The sequence below is a fragment of the Piliocolobus tephrosceles genome, chromosome 8, assembly GCF_002776525.5.
Source record: "Piliocolobus tephrosceles isolate RC106 chromosome 8, ASM277652v3, whole genome shotgun sequence".
NCBI lineage: Eukaryota > Metazoa > Chordata > Mammalia > Primates > Cercopithecidae > Piliocolobus > Piliocolobus tephrosceles.
In genome coordinates this window covers 118,149,166-118,165,333 of record NC_045441.1, presented here as the reverse complement: position 1 = coordinate 118,165,333, position 16,168 = coordinate 118,149,166, and the positions used below count along the sequence as shown (strand labels likewise).

Sequence of the window (16,168 nt, the reverse complement as noted above, 5' to 3'; positions counted from 1 at the left end):
ACCTATTTGGGAGGCTGAGGCAGGAGGATTGCTTAAGACCAGGAGCTCGAAACCCATCTGGGCAACATAGCAGCACCCCCTCTCTAAATTTAAAATTTTGAAAATAAAAACTTAAAAATTGAGAAAAAAATATGCTATTGAGTTCCATTTGTTAGTATTTTATTAAGGGTTTTTGCATTACTATTCATAATGGATGTTATTAGTCTATAATTTTCTTTTCTTGTTTCTTCTAGCTTCGGTGTCAGAATAATGCTGGTTTCATAGAATGAGTAGGAAGTGTTCTTTCCTCTTCAGTTTTTGGAAAGAGTTTGAAAAGGATTAATGTTATTTCTTTACATGTTTTGTAGAATTCACCAGTAAAGCCATTTGTTCCTAGGCTTTTCTTCATTGGGAAGTTTTTCATTACTGATTTAATCTCTTTACGAGTTATAGGTCTATTCAGATTTTCTGTTTCTTCATGATTTAGTCTTGGTAGGTTATGTTTCTAGGAATTGTTTATTTCATGTAAGTTATTCAATATGTTCACTTGCAGTTATTCATAATAGTTTTTATAACCCTTTTTATTTCTGTAAAATTGGTAGTCATCTCCTGACTTTCATTTCTGATTATTTAAATCCTCTCTCTTATTTCTTTCTTTCTTTCTTTTTTTTTTTTTTTTTTGACATAGAACCTCACTCTGTCGCCCAGGCTGGAGTGCTGTGACACGATCTCGGCTCACTGCAACCTCTGCCTCCCGGGTTCAAGCGATTCTCATGCCTTAGCCTCCCAAGTAGCTGGGACTACAGGCAGCTGCTATCAGGCCTGGCTAATTTGGTGTGTGTGTGTGTGTGTGTGTGTGTGTGTGTGTGTGTGTATTTTTAGTAGAGACAGGATTTCACCAGGCTGGTCTTGAACTCCTGATCTGAAGTGATCTGCCCACCTTGGCCTCCCAAAGTGCTGGGATTAACAGGCGTGAGCCACTGTGCCCAGCTCTCTCTTACTTCTTAATCTAGCTTAAGCTTTGTCAATTTTTTTGTTGTTGTTAATTTTGAAATACTTTACTTTAAAAACAGGTCACAACACTATGGCCCATTCCATTGTACAAGCTACAGATGCTTGCTTAGCAGTCGAGGGGCACTCTTGAGTACCATATCTGAAAAGTGAATAAAAATCCTTATAAAACAAATATTTAAATAGTTTCCATAGGAACATAAATAATGTGTGAACTATATCCTAGTCTTCCATATTGCCACATCCATACGAACCCAACTCTTAACGAAAAGTGAGTAAAAATCCATATAAAACAAATATTTAAATAGTTCCCATAGGAACACAAATAATGTGTGACCCATATACTAGTCTTCCATCTTGCCCCATCCACGCGAACCCAACTCTTATGAAATCCCTTAATTCAAGCAGGACTCATAGTTAACAACTACTAGAGTGATATCTACATATTAATACTAGCGGAAGCACAGGTTGCTGAGTGATGTTTCATTCCATTTTCCCAAGCATAAGTCACAGGTAGGGTGCTAATGCCCTGTTCCTCTATCTGGGGTGGGAGGTAGTGGTTCTAGATTTGCTACATGAGTTTCGATGCTGGTCCTGATATCACATGTAGATTGTTGGCCTCTGGAATCCAATGAAAGTAGAAGTAGCAGCAAAAGTGTCAGTGCCCATGTTTTTAAAGAGCAGCATCCAATTACCTACATATATTTTGGGCAGATCACACTGCTCAACAATCTGATCAAGGCCATCACATGTTCTTCCCATATGCTGGATGAATAATACTTCTCACTGATGTCGATCTCTTTTGCAGCAGGGGCTTTACATGTGCATGATCATAAAGGATTGATGAAATGATCCATATACTTCATCATTCATATAATACCTAAAGGTCTGTTCACTTGACTCATCTTCCTTATCAGAGTCTGTCCTTTTTTTTTTTTTTTTTTCTTTTTGAGACAGAGTCTCGCTCTGTCACTCAGGCTGGAGTGCAGTGGCATGATCTTGGCTCACTGTAAGCTCTGCCTCCTGGGTTCACGCCATTCTCCTGCCTCAACCTCCCGAGTAGCTGGGACTAAGGCGCCCGCCACCACACCTGGCTAATTTTTTGTGTTTTTTTTTTAGTAGAGATGGGGTTTCACCGTGTTAGCCAGGATGGTCTCGATCTCCTGACCTTGTGATCTGCCCGCCTCCAGGATGGTCTCGATCTCCTGACCTCATGATCTGCCCACCTCGGCCTCCCAAAGTACTGGGATTACAGGCATGAGCCACCGTGCCCGGCCCTGTCTGTTCTTTTAATATGATATTTTTGGCAATGAAGCTGATGCCACATGAAATATCTGCCTGGCTTAGCTGTGACTTTCACTCTAGAGTCTGGTGGAAAATACTTGTCAAACTGTGCTGGGTTGATTACACTGGTAATACTTCAGATTTAAGCCTCACATCCTCAGATCCAGGAAAGCAACTGCCAGTATCAAGCAGTTACATACTGAAACCAAACTCAACTCCTGTGTCAAAGACACAGTGGACATTGGAGGCTACCTGCATAAAGGTCTCAGGATTGGTACAGCTACTTCCTACATGGAAGCTGACACCAGTGACATCAATATTTAGCTCTTTTGCCCATTCCAGAAGAAGCCTGCTGGCTTTGAGCTTGGCACCAGGTTTAACACGGAGGTGACGGACTGCTTTGGAATCATCATTTGCAATCTTAAAAACCAACTCTGCTTTGAGTGTGTTCTGGCAACTGACATCAACTTGACCTTATTACCGAAAATCATCATCTGGACTCCATTATTGGCAGTGTACTTAATTTGAGACATTTGTTTACAAGAATTTGCATAGATAAACCTCTTTGGGGGCATCCCCAGAATCTGCACCAATTGTATTTCAGCCTTGCTAGCACAGTCAAATCCTGTCCCAGTGGCAGTGAGAGTCTTTATGATGGCTCTGCTATCATTATGTTTGACTGCATGAAAGGGGGTGACATGAGGAAGAGCTTTTAACCATCTTAGATGTATCTTTAGAATGTCTCTAAGGTCCATGACATAGAAGCCATCCTAATCATCATCAGAAGAAAATTCATTAAATTTTTGGTCCAGAATGTCTTTGGCAGTAAAACCTTCATCAAGGAAGCGAGTGGCAGTGAAACTCCTCATTACTAAACTTTTCATGGTGTCTTGATTTTCCTCTGAAACACAACAAAATGGAAAACTAAGAGATGGAATTGAAAGAAATATTTCCAGCTTCTCACAAAGACAGTTCTCCAGGAATTCCAAATCCTGCCTCTTGTGCCCTCAGAGCAGCAGTGGAAACATTCTCAGAGCACCTGGGTACCATGGAGAGTGAAGATGCTGCTCTCTGAGCCAGAGCTACAGGACCTCTGTGCTGTGCCTGTCAGTGCCTTGCTTCTGCCCGCCAGAGATGCTGGCCCAAGGTAGCGCTGGAGCTGTTGGCAGAGGGGCGGCCAGTGACTGCGGCTGCCGGGACTGACCTTGTTGATCTTTTTGTAGCATTCCCTTGATTTTCCTATCCTCTCTTTTGTTAATCTGTGCCATAAATCTTTATTATTTCCTTCTTTCTGCTAGCTTTGGATTTAGTTTGTTCTTTTTCTGCTTCCTTAAGGTATAAAATTAGGTTGTTGACTTAAGACCTTTTTTTCTTTTTTAATGTAAGCAGATACAGTTATACATTTTATTTCTCAGCACAGTTTTTTTTGCATCCCATACATTTTGGTATGTTGTGTTTTTTATGCTAGTTCAGTTTAGTTTAGTTTTATACTAGATTTTATACTAGTTCAGTTTAATATGCAACATTGGGGTTTTTGTTCTGTTTTATTTTCTAAACATAAACACAGAAACACAACACAAATGTATAACTTAGTGAGTTACTATATGCGGATGTCCTTTTAGCCACCACCCAAGTCAAGAAACATCTTCATTTGTCTGAAGATGTTTTCTGATTTCCCTTCCTTGACCCATTGGTTTTTTTAAGAGTATGTTGTTTAATTTCCACATATTTGGGAAATTTCTAGTTTCCCTTTTGCTGTTGACTCCTAGTTTTATTTAATTGTGATCAGAAAAGATATTTTGTATGATTTCAGTCTTTGAAACTGTATTAAGACTTACTTTGTGGCCTAACGTATCAGTCTTTTTAAGGAGTGGTATATTTCTTGTTTCCGTCACTGGGTCCCAGCTTGAGAGTTTGGAATATTTACTAGGGCTCCTCTTCGATATCTCTGAATTCCAGTTTTGATTTCCCCAGTCTTGTGAGGATGTCCAGAGATCTTCAGCTTCTTAGCCTCTTGTCTTCCACTTTCAAATTGGCAAATGCCATGAGGGGAAAAGTGGAGCCGAAGAGTGAACTGAACTCTATGCTCTTCCATTCCTTTCTCTCTGGGATCTGTGGCCTCATATTTTAGCTTTGGTGTCTTTAAAAATGTTCTTTGTCGGGAGTATTTAGTGAATCTTTTTTCTTTTTTCTTTTTCCTTTTTTTTTTTGAGACCGAGTCTTGCTCTGTTGCCCAGGTTGAAGTGCAGTAGCGTGTTCTTGGCTCACTGCAACATCCACCTCCTGGGTTCAAGCGATTCTCCTGCCTCAGCCTCCCGAGTAGCTGGGATTACAGTGCGTGCCATCACACCCGGCTAATTTTTGTAGTTTTAGTAGAAATGGGGTTTCACCATATTGGGAGGGCTAGTCTCGAACTCCTGACCTCAAGTGATCTGCCTGCCTCGGCCTCCCAAAGTGCTGGGATTGCAGGCCTGAGCCACCGCGCCTGGTCTTAGTGAATCTTTTCTGGTAGTTTATGAATTGGTGTAATAATACCAGATGGTCTGTTATAACCAAAGTTGAAACACCCGATAAATATTATGAGAGAGGTAGCATTATTGTTTAGGGAGCATATGGACATGAAACTAATTCCTGTGTGTTATTAAAAAGCTTTACTACCTTTTCTAAACAAATTTTATAGAAAAAAGTCTTACAGGCCGGATGTGATTGTTCATGCCAGTAATCCTAGCACTTTGGGAGGCTGAGGCAGGCAAGCCCAGGAGTTTGAGACCAACTTAGGCATTATAGCAAGACCTGTCTCTACAAAAATTAAAAAAAAAAATTAGCTGGGTGCCGTGATGTATGCTTGTAGTCCCAGCTATGCAGGAGGCTAAGGTAGGCAGATCACTTGAGCCCAAGAATTTGAGGCTACAGTGAGCTGTGATGGTGCCACTGCCCTCCAGCCTGAGTGACAGAGAGAGGCCCTGTCAAAAAAAATTTACAAGATCTGTATCACTTTTTAAAAAATTGAATATAAAGTACAAGTTAATAAAAAGGTAATTACAAAAGACATTTTAAAAATAATCAAACAGCCGGATGCAGTGGCTCATGCCTGTAATCCCAGCACTTTGGGAGACCAAAGCAGGCAGATCACCTGAAGTCAGGAGTTTGAGACCAGCCTGGCCAACATGGTGAAACCCCGTCTCTACTTCTCTACTAAAAATACAAAAATTAGCTGGGTGTGGTGGCACATGCATGTAATCCCAGCTACTTGGGAGGCTGAGGCAGGAGAATCTTTTGAACCTGGAAGGCGGAGGTTGCAGTGAGCTGAGATTGTGCCATTGTACTCCAGCTTGGCCAACAAGAGCGAAACTCCTTCTCAAAAAAAAACAAACATCATCAAAGGTGCTTGAAAAATAAATCTCCTGTGCATCCCTACCCTCCAAGTTAACCAGTTTTGCATCTCTACCTCTAAGATTACTGGTTTGCCTGGGGGTAAGTAATTGTTTTGTTTTGTTTTGTTTTGTTTTGTTTTTGCTTCTGCCCTTCATTTTTGAGGTCTCTACTTTTAAGGAGATAGAAATGTTTAAAGTCAGAAGTACAGATAATTGAGAATGATACGGTTGGTATCTGCTAGTTTCTATCATTTAGATAGTTCTTGACTAAACTATCATTTAGTTTCTGCACAATGTGGCACTGCACAGGCAATTTTTTCCCCAAGGGTCTTGACCCTGGTGGGTTGACAGGTGGATTTCATTTGGGAAAAAGATTTTTTTGTTTGTTTGTTTGTTTTGAGACAGAGTCTCACTCTGCCACCCAGGCTGGAGTGCAATGGTACAATCTCGGCTCACTGCAACCTCCACCTCCCGGGTTCAAGTAATTCTCCTGCCTCAGCCTCCTGGGTAGCTGGGACTACAGGCACACACCACCATGCCTGGCTAATTTTTGTATTTTTAGCAGAGATGGGGTTTCACTATGTTGGCCAGGCTGGTCTAGAACTCCTGACCTCAGGTGATACACCAGTCTCGGTCTCCCAAAGTGCTGGGATTACAGGTGTGAGCCACTTCGCCCAGCCTACATTGGGGTTTTTATTGTTGTTCTGTTTTGTTTTCTAAATGTAAACACAGAAACACAATGCAAATGTGTAGCTTAGTGAATTACTATATACGGTTGTCCTTTTAACCACCACCTAAGTCAAGAAATAGAACTTTGAGCACAGTGGTTCAAACCTGTAATCTTGGCACTTTGGGAGACCGAGGCAAGAAGATTGCTTGAACCCAGAAGTTTGAGACCAGCCTGGATAACATAGCGAGACCCTGTCCCTTTTTTTTTTTTTTTTTTGAGACAGAGTCTTGCTCTGTCGCCCAGGCTGGAGTACAGTGGCCGGATCTCAGCTCACTGCAAGCTCCGCCTCCCAGGTTTACGCCATTCTCCTGCCTCAGCCTCCCAAGTAGCTGGGACTACAGGCGCCCGCCACCTCGCCTGGCTAGTTTTTTGTATTTTTAGTAGAGATGGGGTTTCACCATGTTAGCCAGGATGGTCTCGATCTCCTGACCTTGTGATCCGCCCGTCTGGGCCTCCCAAAGTGCTGGGATTACAGGCTTGAGCCACAGCGCCCGGCCGACCCTGTCCCATTTTTATAAAAAAAGAAAAGAAAAGAAATAGAACTTTACTGGCCATTCCACTCCAGAAGCTATTCTTGTACCACTTGACATAACTGCTTTCCTCCCCATAAAGGTAACCACTGTCCTTTTATAATAATCTTTTGTGTTTCTTTATGGTTTTATACTTAGTGGCTTAGTGGGTCTAGCTGGTTCTTTTTTTTTTTTTTAGCCGGGGTTTCGCTGTTGTTGCCCAGGCTGGAGGGCAGTGGTGCAATCTTGGCTCACTGCAGTCTCTGCCTCCTGGGTTCAAGCAGTTCTCCTGCCTCAGCCTCCTGAGTAACTGGGATTACAGGCACCCACCACCATGCCCAGCTAATTTTTGTATTTTTAGTAGAGATGGGGTTTCATCGTGTTGGCCAGGCTGGTCTCGAATTTCTGACCTCAGGTGATCCACCCGCCTTGGCCTCCCAAAGTGCAGGGATTACAGGTGTGAACCACAGTGCCCAGCCTGTTTTTTGATGTGTTTTCTGAGTGTCTTAATCTGCAGGTTCTCTCTCTCTTAATTTTTTTTTTTTTTTTTTGACAGAGTCTCGCTCTGTAGCCCAGGCTGGAGTGCGAAGTGTGATCATGGCTCACTGCAGCCTTAAACTCCTGGGCTCAAGGGATCCTTCCCCTCAGCCTAGCTGGGACTAAGGGGCATGCCACCACACATGGCAAATTTTTCAAAAATTTGTCATAGAGACAGGGTCTTGCTTGTTACCCTGGCTGGTCTCAAACTCCTGGCCTCAAGCGATCCTCCTGCTTTGGCCTCCCAGAGTGCTGGGGCTACAGGTGTGAGCCACAACACCTGGCTTCTGTAGATTATTTATCTGTTGAACTATCAGGGCCATTTGACTTGTAGAGTTTCCCACAGTGGATTTTGCTGATTTTATTGTCATGATTCAGTTCTACTCTCCTTTGTTTTTCCTGCAGATTAGCTGCTGGATCTAGAGGCTCAATGAGGCACAGATTTGATTTCCTTGTTATTGTGGTATCTCCTTTCATCAAGAGGCATATAGTGTTTGGTTTTCTGGTGGTTCTGATTGTTTACCACGATGAAGCAGATTACCCCAAAACTTAAGTGATTTGAAATAAAAACCATTTTATTGTATCTCATAACTTTGTTGATCAGGAATTTGAGCGGGCTCAAATCAGCATCCGGGATGCTGATTATGCTCCTTCGGTTTTCATCCATTTGGTGGCTGAGCTGGTCTGGAGGTTCTAAGATGGCTTCATTTACATGCCTGATAGTCTGGTGGGAATGACTGGAAGCCTGGATTCAGTTGGGCCCCTCTAGCTTTCCATGTAGTCTCAGGGTTCTTCCACGTTCTCTCCAGCAGAGTAGTCTTAAGTTTTTACAGGCAGTGGCTTTCCTCAAAGTAGTGTTCAGGATACCAAGGCAGAAGCTCCAAAGATTCCTTTGACTTAACCTTGAAAGTCCCGGAATGTCACTTCCTGCCATATTCTGTCAGTTATGCAAGGTATCAAGGCCAGTGCAGATTCAAAGGCATGTAGAGTCTACCTTTCAGTGTAGGATTAGCATTATATTCACAGCTATCTTTAATCCACCTCATTCTTTTTTGTGTGTGATGTAACTAGCTGTTATTGTTCAGTGCTTAATTCATTAATTGTGGGTTGTGAAGTGTTAATATTCTAAATCTGTTATTTCTTTACTTACATGCTGTTAGGTTAGTGCCAAAGTAATTGTGGGTTTTGCCATTGTAATACTTCTATAAAGAGACTCTTCTCATCTGTTAGGTTACTTAGGAGTACAGTTTATATAGGAAAACCAAGATAAATACATAATTTTTTCCCTTGTAAGATAATGAGTTTATATTTGCTTGTAATTGTTACCCAAAATGGCCTGTGGTGGCCAGTTTGTTTTTTCCTTGTATCCCTTGCTGAATCCGAAATTGTCCTGTCTCTGGCCAGATGGTTGCCTCCTTGGCTCCTCAGTACTTTTGAAATGACTCTAATAGTCTTATTGACTTCTGTCCTTTCTAGTAAGACAAGATGTATCATGGGCCTATCTTGTATATTTAATATTTGGTATCTTTTAATGGGAAATTGAATTTAAAGGCTACAAGGTAGGCGCTAGGGATGCAAGTTGTTACTAAGTTGGACAGTATGTTTAGGGCTTTCAGTGGATAGAGCTAGGGAATTGTATATATTTTATATATATAGTATATATAAATCATCTATGTGTGTGTATACATATGTAGAAAAGTAGGTATATAAATAGTGGGTATAAGTACTTAAAGGTAAAATATCTCATGAATTTATATTGCCTTTTCAACTACAGCACTATAAAGTTTTTAACTTAAGCCTTTTTATGTCTGCGCTTCTTTTCTTCCATACTGAGAATCCAGGTTGTGAGGGACACAGACAGTGATAGAATATCTCATAATTACTCAGTAGCTCTGTCCCACATTAGCCTAGTCAGTAGCCTCAGACTAACAATACTAACACTACTACCATCAGCGTAGTTCTGCATGTGCTCTCCCCTTTTTTCCACACTGTCTGTACAGAGCTTGTAATCATTACATACCATTTCTCTTTTGACCTTCATTTATTCGTAATTGTTGTAATAAACTATGGTTAAGATTCACCCCCAGTCCTTACATTGATGCCTTGTTCTCTCTAATCAGTTTGATTGTCCAAAGCTCTTTTTTTTTTTTTTTTTTTTTTTAAGCAGATTGTTTAGGAAGGGCTTATAGGAATAATATCTACATTCTTGCAAGTAACAGTTTCTGGCCTTTATAATTGAAAATCAGTTTGACTTGGGACCGGGCACGGTGGCTCAAGCCTGTAATCCCAGCACTTTGGGAGGCCCAGACGGGCGGATCACGAGGTCAGGAGATCGAGACCATCCTGGCTAACCCGGTGAAACCCTGTCTCTACTAAAAAAAAATACAACAAACTAGCCGGGCGACGTGGCGGGCGCCTGTAGTCCCAGCTACTCTGGAGGCTGAGGCAGGAGAATGGCATAAGCCCGGGAGGCGGAGCTTGCAGTGAGCTGAGATCCGGCCACTGCACTCCAGCCTGGGCGACAGAGTGAGACTCCGTCTCAAAAAAAAAAAAAAAAAAAAGAAAAAAAAGAAAATCAGTTTGATTTGACATAAAATCTTTGTCACATTTTCTTTCTTAGCATATCTTTACCATGTTCTTTCATTTTCTTCTGCCATGAAGTATTCAAGTCAAAATAGATGATAATCTAATTTTTTCCCTTATAGATCATTTACTCTTTTTATATAGATGTCCAAATTATTTTATTCTTTTTCTTTAAGTATATTAATTTTACCAGATTATGTCTCAGTATTGGTTGTTCTGGGTTGGTATTTTTAGGTATATGATATACTCTTTCAATGTATAGTTCCATGTCTTTCTCCCTTACCACCCAACATTTGAGAAACCTTTTCTGTTTTTTTTTTTTTTAAGAGATGGGGTCTTTTTTTTTTTTTTTTTTTAGCTTCTATTGGTGTGAGATGGGGTCTTTCTCTGTCACCCAGGTTGGAGTACAGTGATGGGATTATATTCATGTATTTACCCTTCCTCTTTTGATAACTTTGATACCAAATTTTTTAAATTAAAAAAAAATTTAGTGGCAGGATCATAGCGCACTGTAACCTCAAACTCCTGGGCTCAAATGATTCTTCCTCCTCAGCCTCCTTAGTAGCTAGGACTACAGGCACACACCACCACACCCAGCTAATTTTTTAAATTTTTGTAAAGGCAGAATCTTGCTATGTTGCTCAGGCTGGTCCCACCTCCGCCTCCTAAAATGCTGGGATTATAGGTGTAAACTGCCTTGCCCAACTAGGAACGTTTTCTTGAATTACAGTTTTTGATAATTGTTGTGTTTCCTTGTTTTGATTTTCTTCTTCAGAGATCTCTGTTGTCTAGATGTTAGATCTTTGCCTCTGTTCAATATTTGTCATTTCCTCTTGAATGTTTAAAAAATTTTTTTATTTAAAAAAACACTCCTTTTCGTGTGTTTCTCTTAAGACATTATCTGATGTGTTTAGTCACAGTGAAATTCCTCCTAATCTTCATCTCTGAAGGGATTTTCTTCTTTAATTTCTGTTTTTTTCCTGAGATTTTTACCGCATTTCTGAAATTTTCCTTCCCAATTCTGTTCTTCCGTGTCTTGTATCATTTTCTTAATGTTGTTTAGCTCATTTTGAAATAATAGGCTAGGTTTTTAAACCTGTTTTTCTGGTCTTCTTTCCTCATAAGGTGTTACTCTGCTTATTTTCTCTTTCAGCCATGTATGACATTTGACCTCAGTTGGTTATTTTCTGTGAAATTAGTTTTTCTGAATTTCTAGAAGGAGGTTTGATTAAGGATAATACTTTCAACCTTTTCTTCCTTCATCTCTATCATACTTGTCCTATATTATTTTGGTTTTTTTTCACAGCAGTTTTTCCTCAGTTGGGGTCTTTTCCTCACTGTTTGTTTTCAAGGTTTTATAAAGGCTAAACTGTTGGCATCCCCTTCACACTTATACTTACTGGCTATTGGATTGGGTAAAACCTCCTCCATTTTCTTTCTTTTGAAACGGAGTCTCACTCAGCCGCCCAGGCTGAGTGCAGTGGTGTGATCTCGGCTCACTGCAGCCACCGTCTCCCAGGTTCAAGTGATTCTCCTGTCTCAGCCTCCAGAGTAGCTGGGATTACAGGCCCCTGCCACCATGCCCAGCTAATTTTTGTATTTTAGTAGAGACGGGGTTTCACCATGTTGGCCAGACTGGTCTTGAACTCCTGACCTCAGGTGACCTGTGTGCCTCGGCCTCCCAAAGTGCTGGGATTACAGGCATGAGCCACCGCGCCCAGCCCAACCTCCTCCATTTTCAACTGCCATCCTCAGATTGGCTCCTTGTACTTTCTAGTGAATCTCTCTTGGTTCTTGGTGTTTCTCTATTCTTAGGTCCATTAGACACCATGTTGTTTGCCTCTGCTTTCACATTTACTGAGACTAAAACTACACAGATCTTATAGATGTCACTGGCTTGTCTCTTTCCACTTATATTTTGGGGTTCTTGTAGATACCCTTGGAGATAACTAGACAACACCTAATTTTGTTGCTGTCTAATGCTCTGTTTTTATGAGGGATTTGTGGAGATTGTATAAAGCTTCGTAGAATCTTTTTGCTATTTAAAAATATATTGGCTAGGCATGGTAGCTCACGCCTGGAATCCCAGCACTTTGGGAGGCCAAGGCAGGAGGATCGCTTGAGTTTAGGAGTTCAAGACCAGCCTGGGCAACATGGTGAAACCCCATCTGTACAAAAATTACAAAAATTAGCTGGGTGTGGTAGCAGACACCTGTAGTTCCAACTACTAGGGGGCTGAGGCAAGAGGATCTCTTGAGCCCAGGAGGTCGAGGCTGCAGTGAGCTGAGATCGTGCCACTGCACTCCAGCCTGGGTGACAGAGTGAGACCCTGTCTCAAAAAACAAAAAGATATTAATGTGAGCAAAGTAAAGATATTCTGATGGTATATTAAATCATAGGCGTGCTTGGATTACTGGTTAATCAATGGCTAAAAACTTTGGAAGATTTTTTACTTGAGAAAGGAAAATTGGTGCTATTAGTACTACATTAATTCATTAAATATTTGTTGAATACATTTGAGACACGATGCTTGGACTAAAAGGTACAAAAATTAGTAAAATATACTATATCTGTAAAGAAGTTAACACCTCATGCTTACTTTGTACCCCTTATTTCATCGAAAGCTAATGTTGGGGTTTTTTGGTGGGGGGTGGGAGGAGCGGTTTTTTTAAAAACAGGGTGCCTGTTGCCTGGGCTCAAGCAATGCTCTCGCCTCAGCATCCCAAGTAGCTGGGACCACAGGTGCATGCCACCATGCGCAGCTAATTTTTTATTTTTTATTTTTTATTTTTTCGTTCTTTTAGACAGAGTCTCACTCTGTCACCCAGGCTGGAGTACAGTGGTGCAATCTCAGCTCACTGCAACCTCGGCCTCCTGAGTTCAAGCTATTTTCCTGCCTCAGCCTCCTGAGTAGCTAGGATTACAGGAGAGTGCCACCACACCCGACTAATGTTTTTGTATTTTTAGTACAGACAGGGTTTCATCATGTTAGCCAGGCTGGTCTTGAACTCCCGACCTCAGGTGATCTGCTTGCCTCTGCCTCCCAAAGTGGTGAGATTACAGGCGTGAGCCACTGTGCCGGGCCCCAGCTCATTTTTTAAATTTTTTGTAGAGGCACGGGGGTCTTGTCATGTTGCCCAGGCCAGTGTCAAAACTTCTGGGCTCAAACAATCCTCCCCCTTTGGTCTCCCAAAGTGCTGAGATTATAGGCATGAGCCACACGCCCAGCCTAAAGCTTTAGTTTTATGTCAGTAAATCTGTAATTAGGAAATTCAGGGTCTTTATTTTCCATTTACTTTAGGAACTTGTACAAGCCGTTTATTCTACCTGTTTCTATATCTTAACTTGCTTCATATCTATCTTTGGAAAGATCTTGAAGGATACACAAGGGATTATGTGTTACTTGTGAAGAGCTCTGTCTTCAGAAGAAATTGACCCCTTCTCTTTACAATGTACACTGTTTCTGAATTGAGATTGAAATTTTTTTTCAGTCCATTATTGCCAGTCCATATTAGTCTTCTTCCAGAGGCTGTTTAGCATAGAATTGGATTAGAATTAATCTAATTAATTAGTTGTCTACAATCTACTGCACGATTTTGCTTACAAAGTTGTCTTCAAAATATGGCTCCCCTTTATAGTTGTGACTAGCTACTAGAGACCAGATTTTATACTTTGGTTCTTTTTATTATGTCTGTAGATAAGTTTATTTTTCCATTGAAAATGATTTCAGTAGCCTGTGTAGCACTTTGCCAAGTAGTAATTCATCAGAAAATAATTGAAGGGACCAGGCATGGTGGCTCATGCCTGTAATCCCAGCAGTTTGGGAAGCCGAGGCAGGAGGATTACTTGAGGTCAGGAGTTCAAGATCAGCCTGGCCAACATGGTGAAACCTCGCCTCTACTAAAAATACAAATATTAGCTGGGTGTGGTGGTGCACATCTGTAATCCCAGCTAGTCGGAAAGCTGAGGCAGGAGAATCACTTGAACCTAGGCAGCAGGGGTTGCAGTGAGCCTAGATTGTGCCACTGCACTCCAGCCTGGGTGACAGAGCAGGACTCTGTCTCCAAAAAAAGAAAGAAAATAATTGAAGGATGTGAAATATTTACTTGAGCCAAGAGAGTTTTTCTTCTGTTTTATCAGGAACTAATAATTGAAATGTAGGGCTACTGACACCAATATAAAATATATTCTTATATTTATAGATATATTAAAACAGCTTCTGGATTCAATTCTTAGAGTGAACAAAGCTTTATTTTAAGCAAGAAAAGAGAAGAAACATCCAACCATAGCTTAGGACTGGAAATTATACAGTGACATTTTAGTTTAGTGGAGACTTTTGGGATATTTTTCTTCATATTCTTGACACCCACACAGTCATTCAAATCAACAAGATTGTATCTATTAATTTAACTGATAGTTCTCATGCCTTCCTAGAATTAGTCAGATTTTAGGTAATTACTTTGTTGAACAGAGCATACAACAATGTATTTTGAACTGTTGGCTGAATTACTGGGTAATTTAGCTTGTCAGATTTTTCTTTCCGTATACGTTGGTCTAAATATGTTTATATAAGTATTGAGATTGTGGCATTAAAATTAGAAAAGTAGTCTTCTTTAAGACATCTTTGTCTAATACGCTTTCAGGTTCATGCATGGGAGATCTCAGACCAGTTGTTACAGATCCGACAGGATGTGGAATCATGCTATTTTGCTGCACAGACCATGAAAATGAAGATTCAGACCTCATTTTATGAGCTCCCCACAGACTCTCATGCCTCTTTACGGGACTCATTACTAACCCATATCCAGAACTTGAAAGACTTGTCACCTGTCATTGTAACGCAGGTAAATCCTGTGCTTCTCATTAGAGAAATTTGTATGGCCATTTGAATTTATGAGGATTATTTTAATTGGTATTGCTAGGCCATGTGAGGTAATGTTAACTTCATTACAGATGTACTGCTGTATTCTTGTAAGTGGATAGAAAATGAAATTTTTAATCTTTTGTATTAATCTTAGAGTTCATTTGGTTTTGAACTAACTTAATACCAGAAGTGGTTAAGGTGAATATATGTTTTCACAGGCATGCTAGGTCAGAGGTTTAGGTAGTTGCCTTTTAAGAAATCTTTTCTGGGCTGATTGGCTTTAGTAAAGGTCTCATGAATGAAAGGTTGAACTAGAGCATCTGTCCTTTTCCCCCTTGGACAGGGAAATACATTAGATAGGAAAACCGGAAGCTTCTGTGAGTACATGCTCACATGTGTCCTCTGCCTGGCATAGAAGTGCCCTTGAAGAGGAGGCTTTTGCTTAAGTCTTCAAGATGAGAAATGGAAAGAGAAGGGAAATGGCAATCCATTATTTGAGAACTGAGTCAAAGGTCTGACTTTGTTAGTAGCTTTGACCTTTGGCATAGTATAATTTATATGTCTGTGAAGTTCTGTGGTATTGCCAAATAAAAGTAAATATTGATATATTTTGAGGAATGTCCATACTCTGTTGTTTAACTTCTTTTCTGTTTTTTTTTCTTTAATTTTTAAAAGTTAACTCTTAAATTTCAGCAATTTATAGCTAACCCAGAAGAGTTTACATCAGATACATATAACTGAAGGTTGGGAGAAATGGGGGAGGGGAGGTTAGTCTTAGTTGTTATATTGTTTGGAAGAAATGTAATTTCTTTGCTTCCCAATTAATATTCATTGTAACCCTATTTCTGTTCATCTGTCTTCATTTATTCTCTCTTATTCAGCTGGCTTTAGCAATAGCAGATCTTGCCCTACAGATGCCTTCCTGGAAGGGATGTGTGCAAACACTGGTGGAAAAGTAAGTAATTTGTATCGACTGTATATTAGCATTTGGAATTGCCATTAACCTACACAGAGAAATTTGTTGGCAATAGCTAGATATTTGACTATTTCCCTGAACTCTTAACATAGAATTATATTCTTAACCTTTGTTAAATTAAGTGAAACTTATCTAAAATTTTAAATACTAGTGAAATATATTGTGTGGGATGTAAAAGACTAGTAATTTATGTAACACACACTTCTTGAATTAATTGCAGCAAAGTCTTTTATTGCCTTGTGGATCACTCTCACTAACTGGCATGACAGCCATTTTGTAAAAATATAGAATTTAAGAGTATATTAAATGAGAAGTTGTTAT

At 40.4% G+C, this 16,168-nt stretch overlaps 1 protein-coding gene and 1 pseudogene across 3 annotated transcripts in view; one reads left to right on the top strand and one right to left on the bottom strand.

Moving 5' to 3' along the window:
* The window catches only part of TNPO3 (transportin 3), a 101,172-nt gene that overhangs the window by 22,439 nt on the left and 62,565 nt on the right, over window positions 1-16,168 (top strand). For 2 of the 3 annotated variants that reach the window (XM_023223530.2, XM_023223531.1), the window contains 2 exons: window positions 14,651-14,851; window positions 15,753-15,826. In XM_023223530.2, the coding sequence (XP_023079298.1) occupies window positions 14,651-14,851; window positions 15,753-15,826 (275 nt within the window). Of the gene's footprint in view, window positions 1-2,297; window positions 3,422-14,650; window positions 14,852-15,752; window positions 15,827-16,168 lie in introns of those variants that run through there. The other variant, XM_023223532.2, reaches the window with a different exon arrangement.
* Window positions 1,562-2,768, bottom strand: LOC111550226 (annotated as a pseudogene).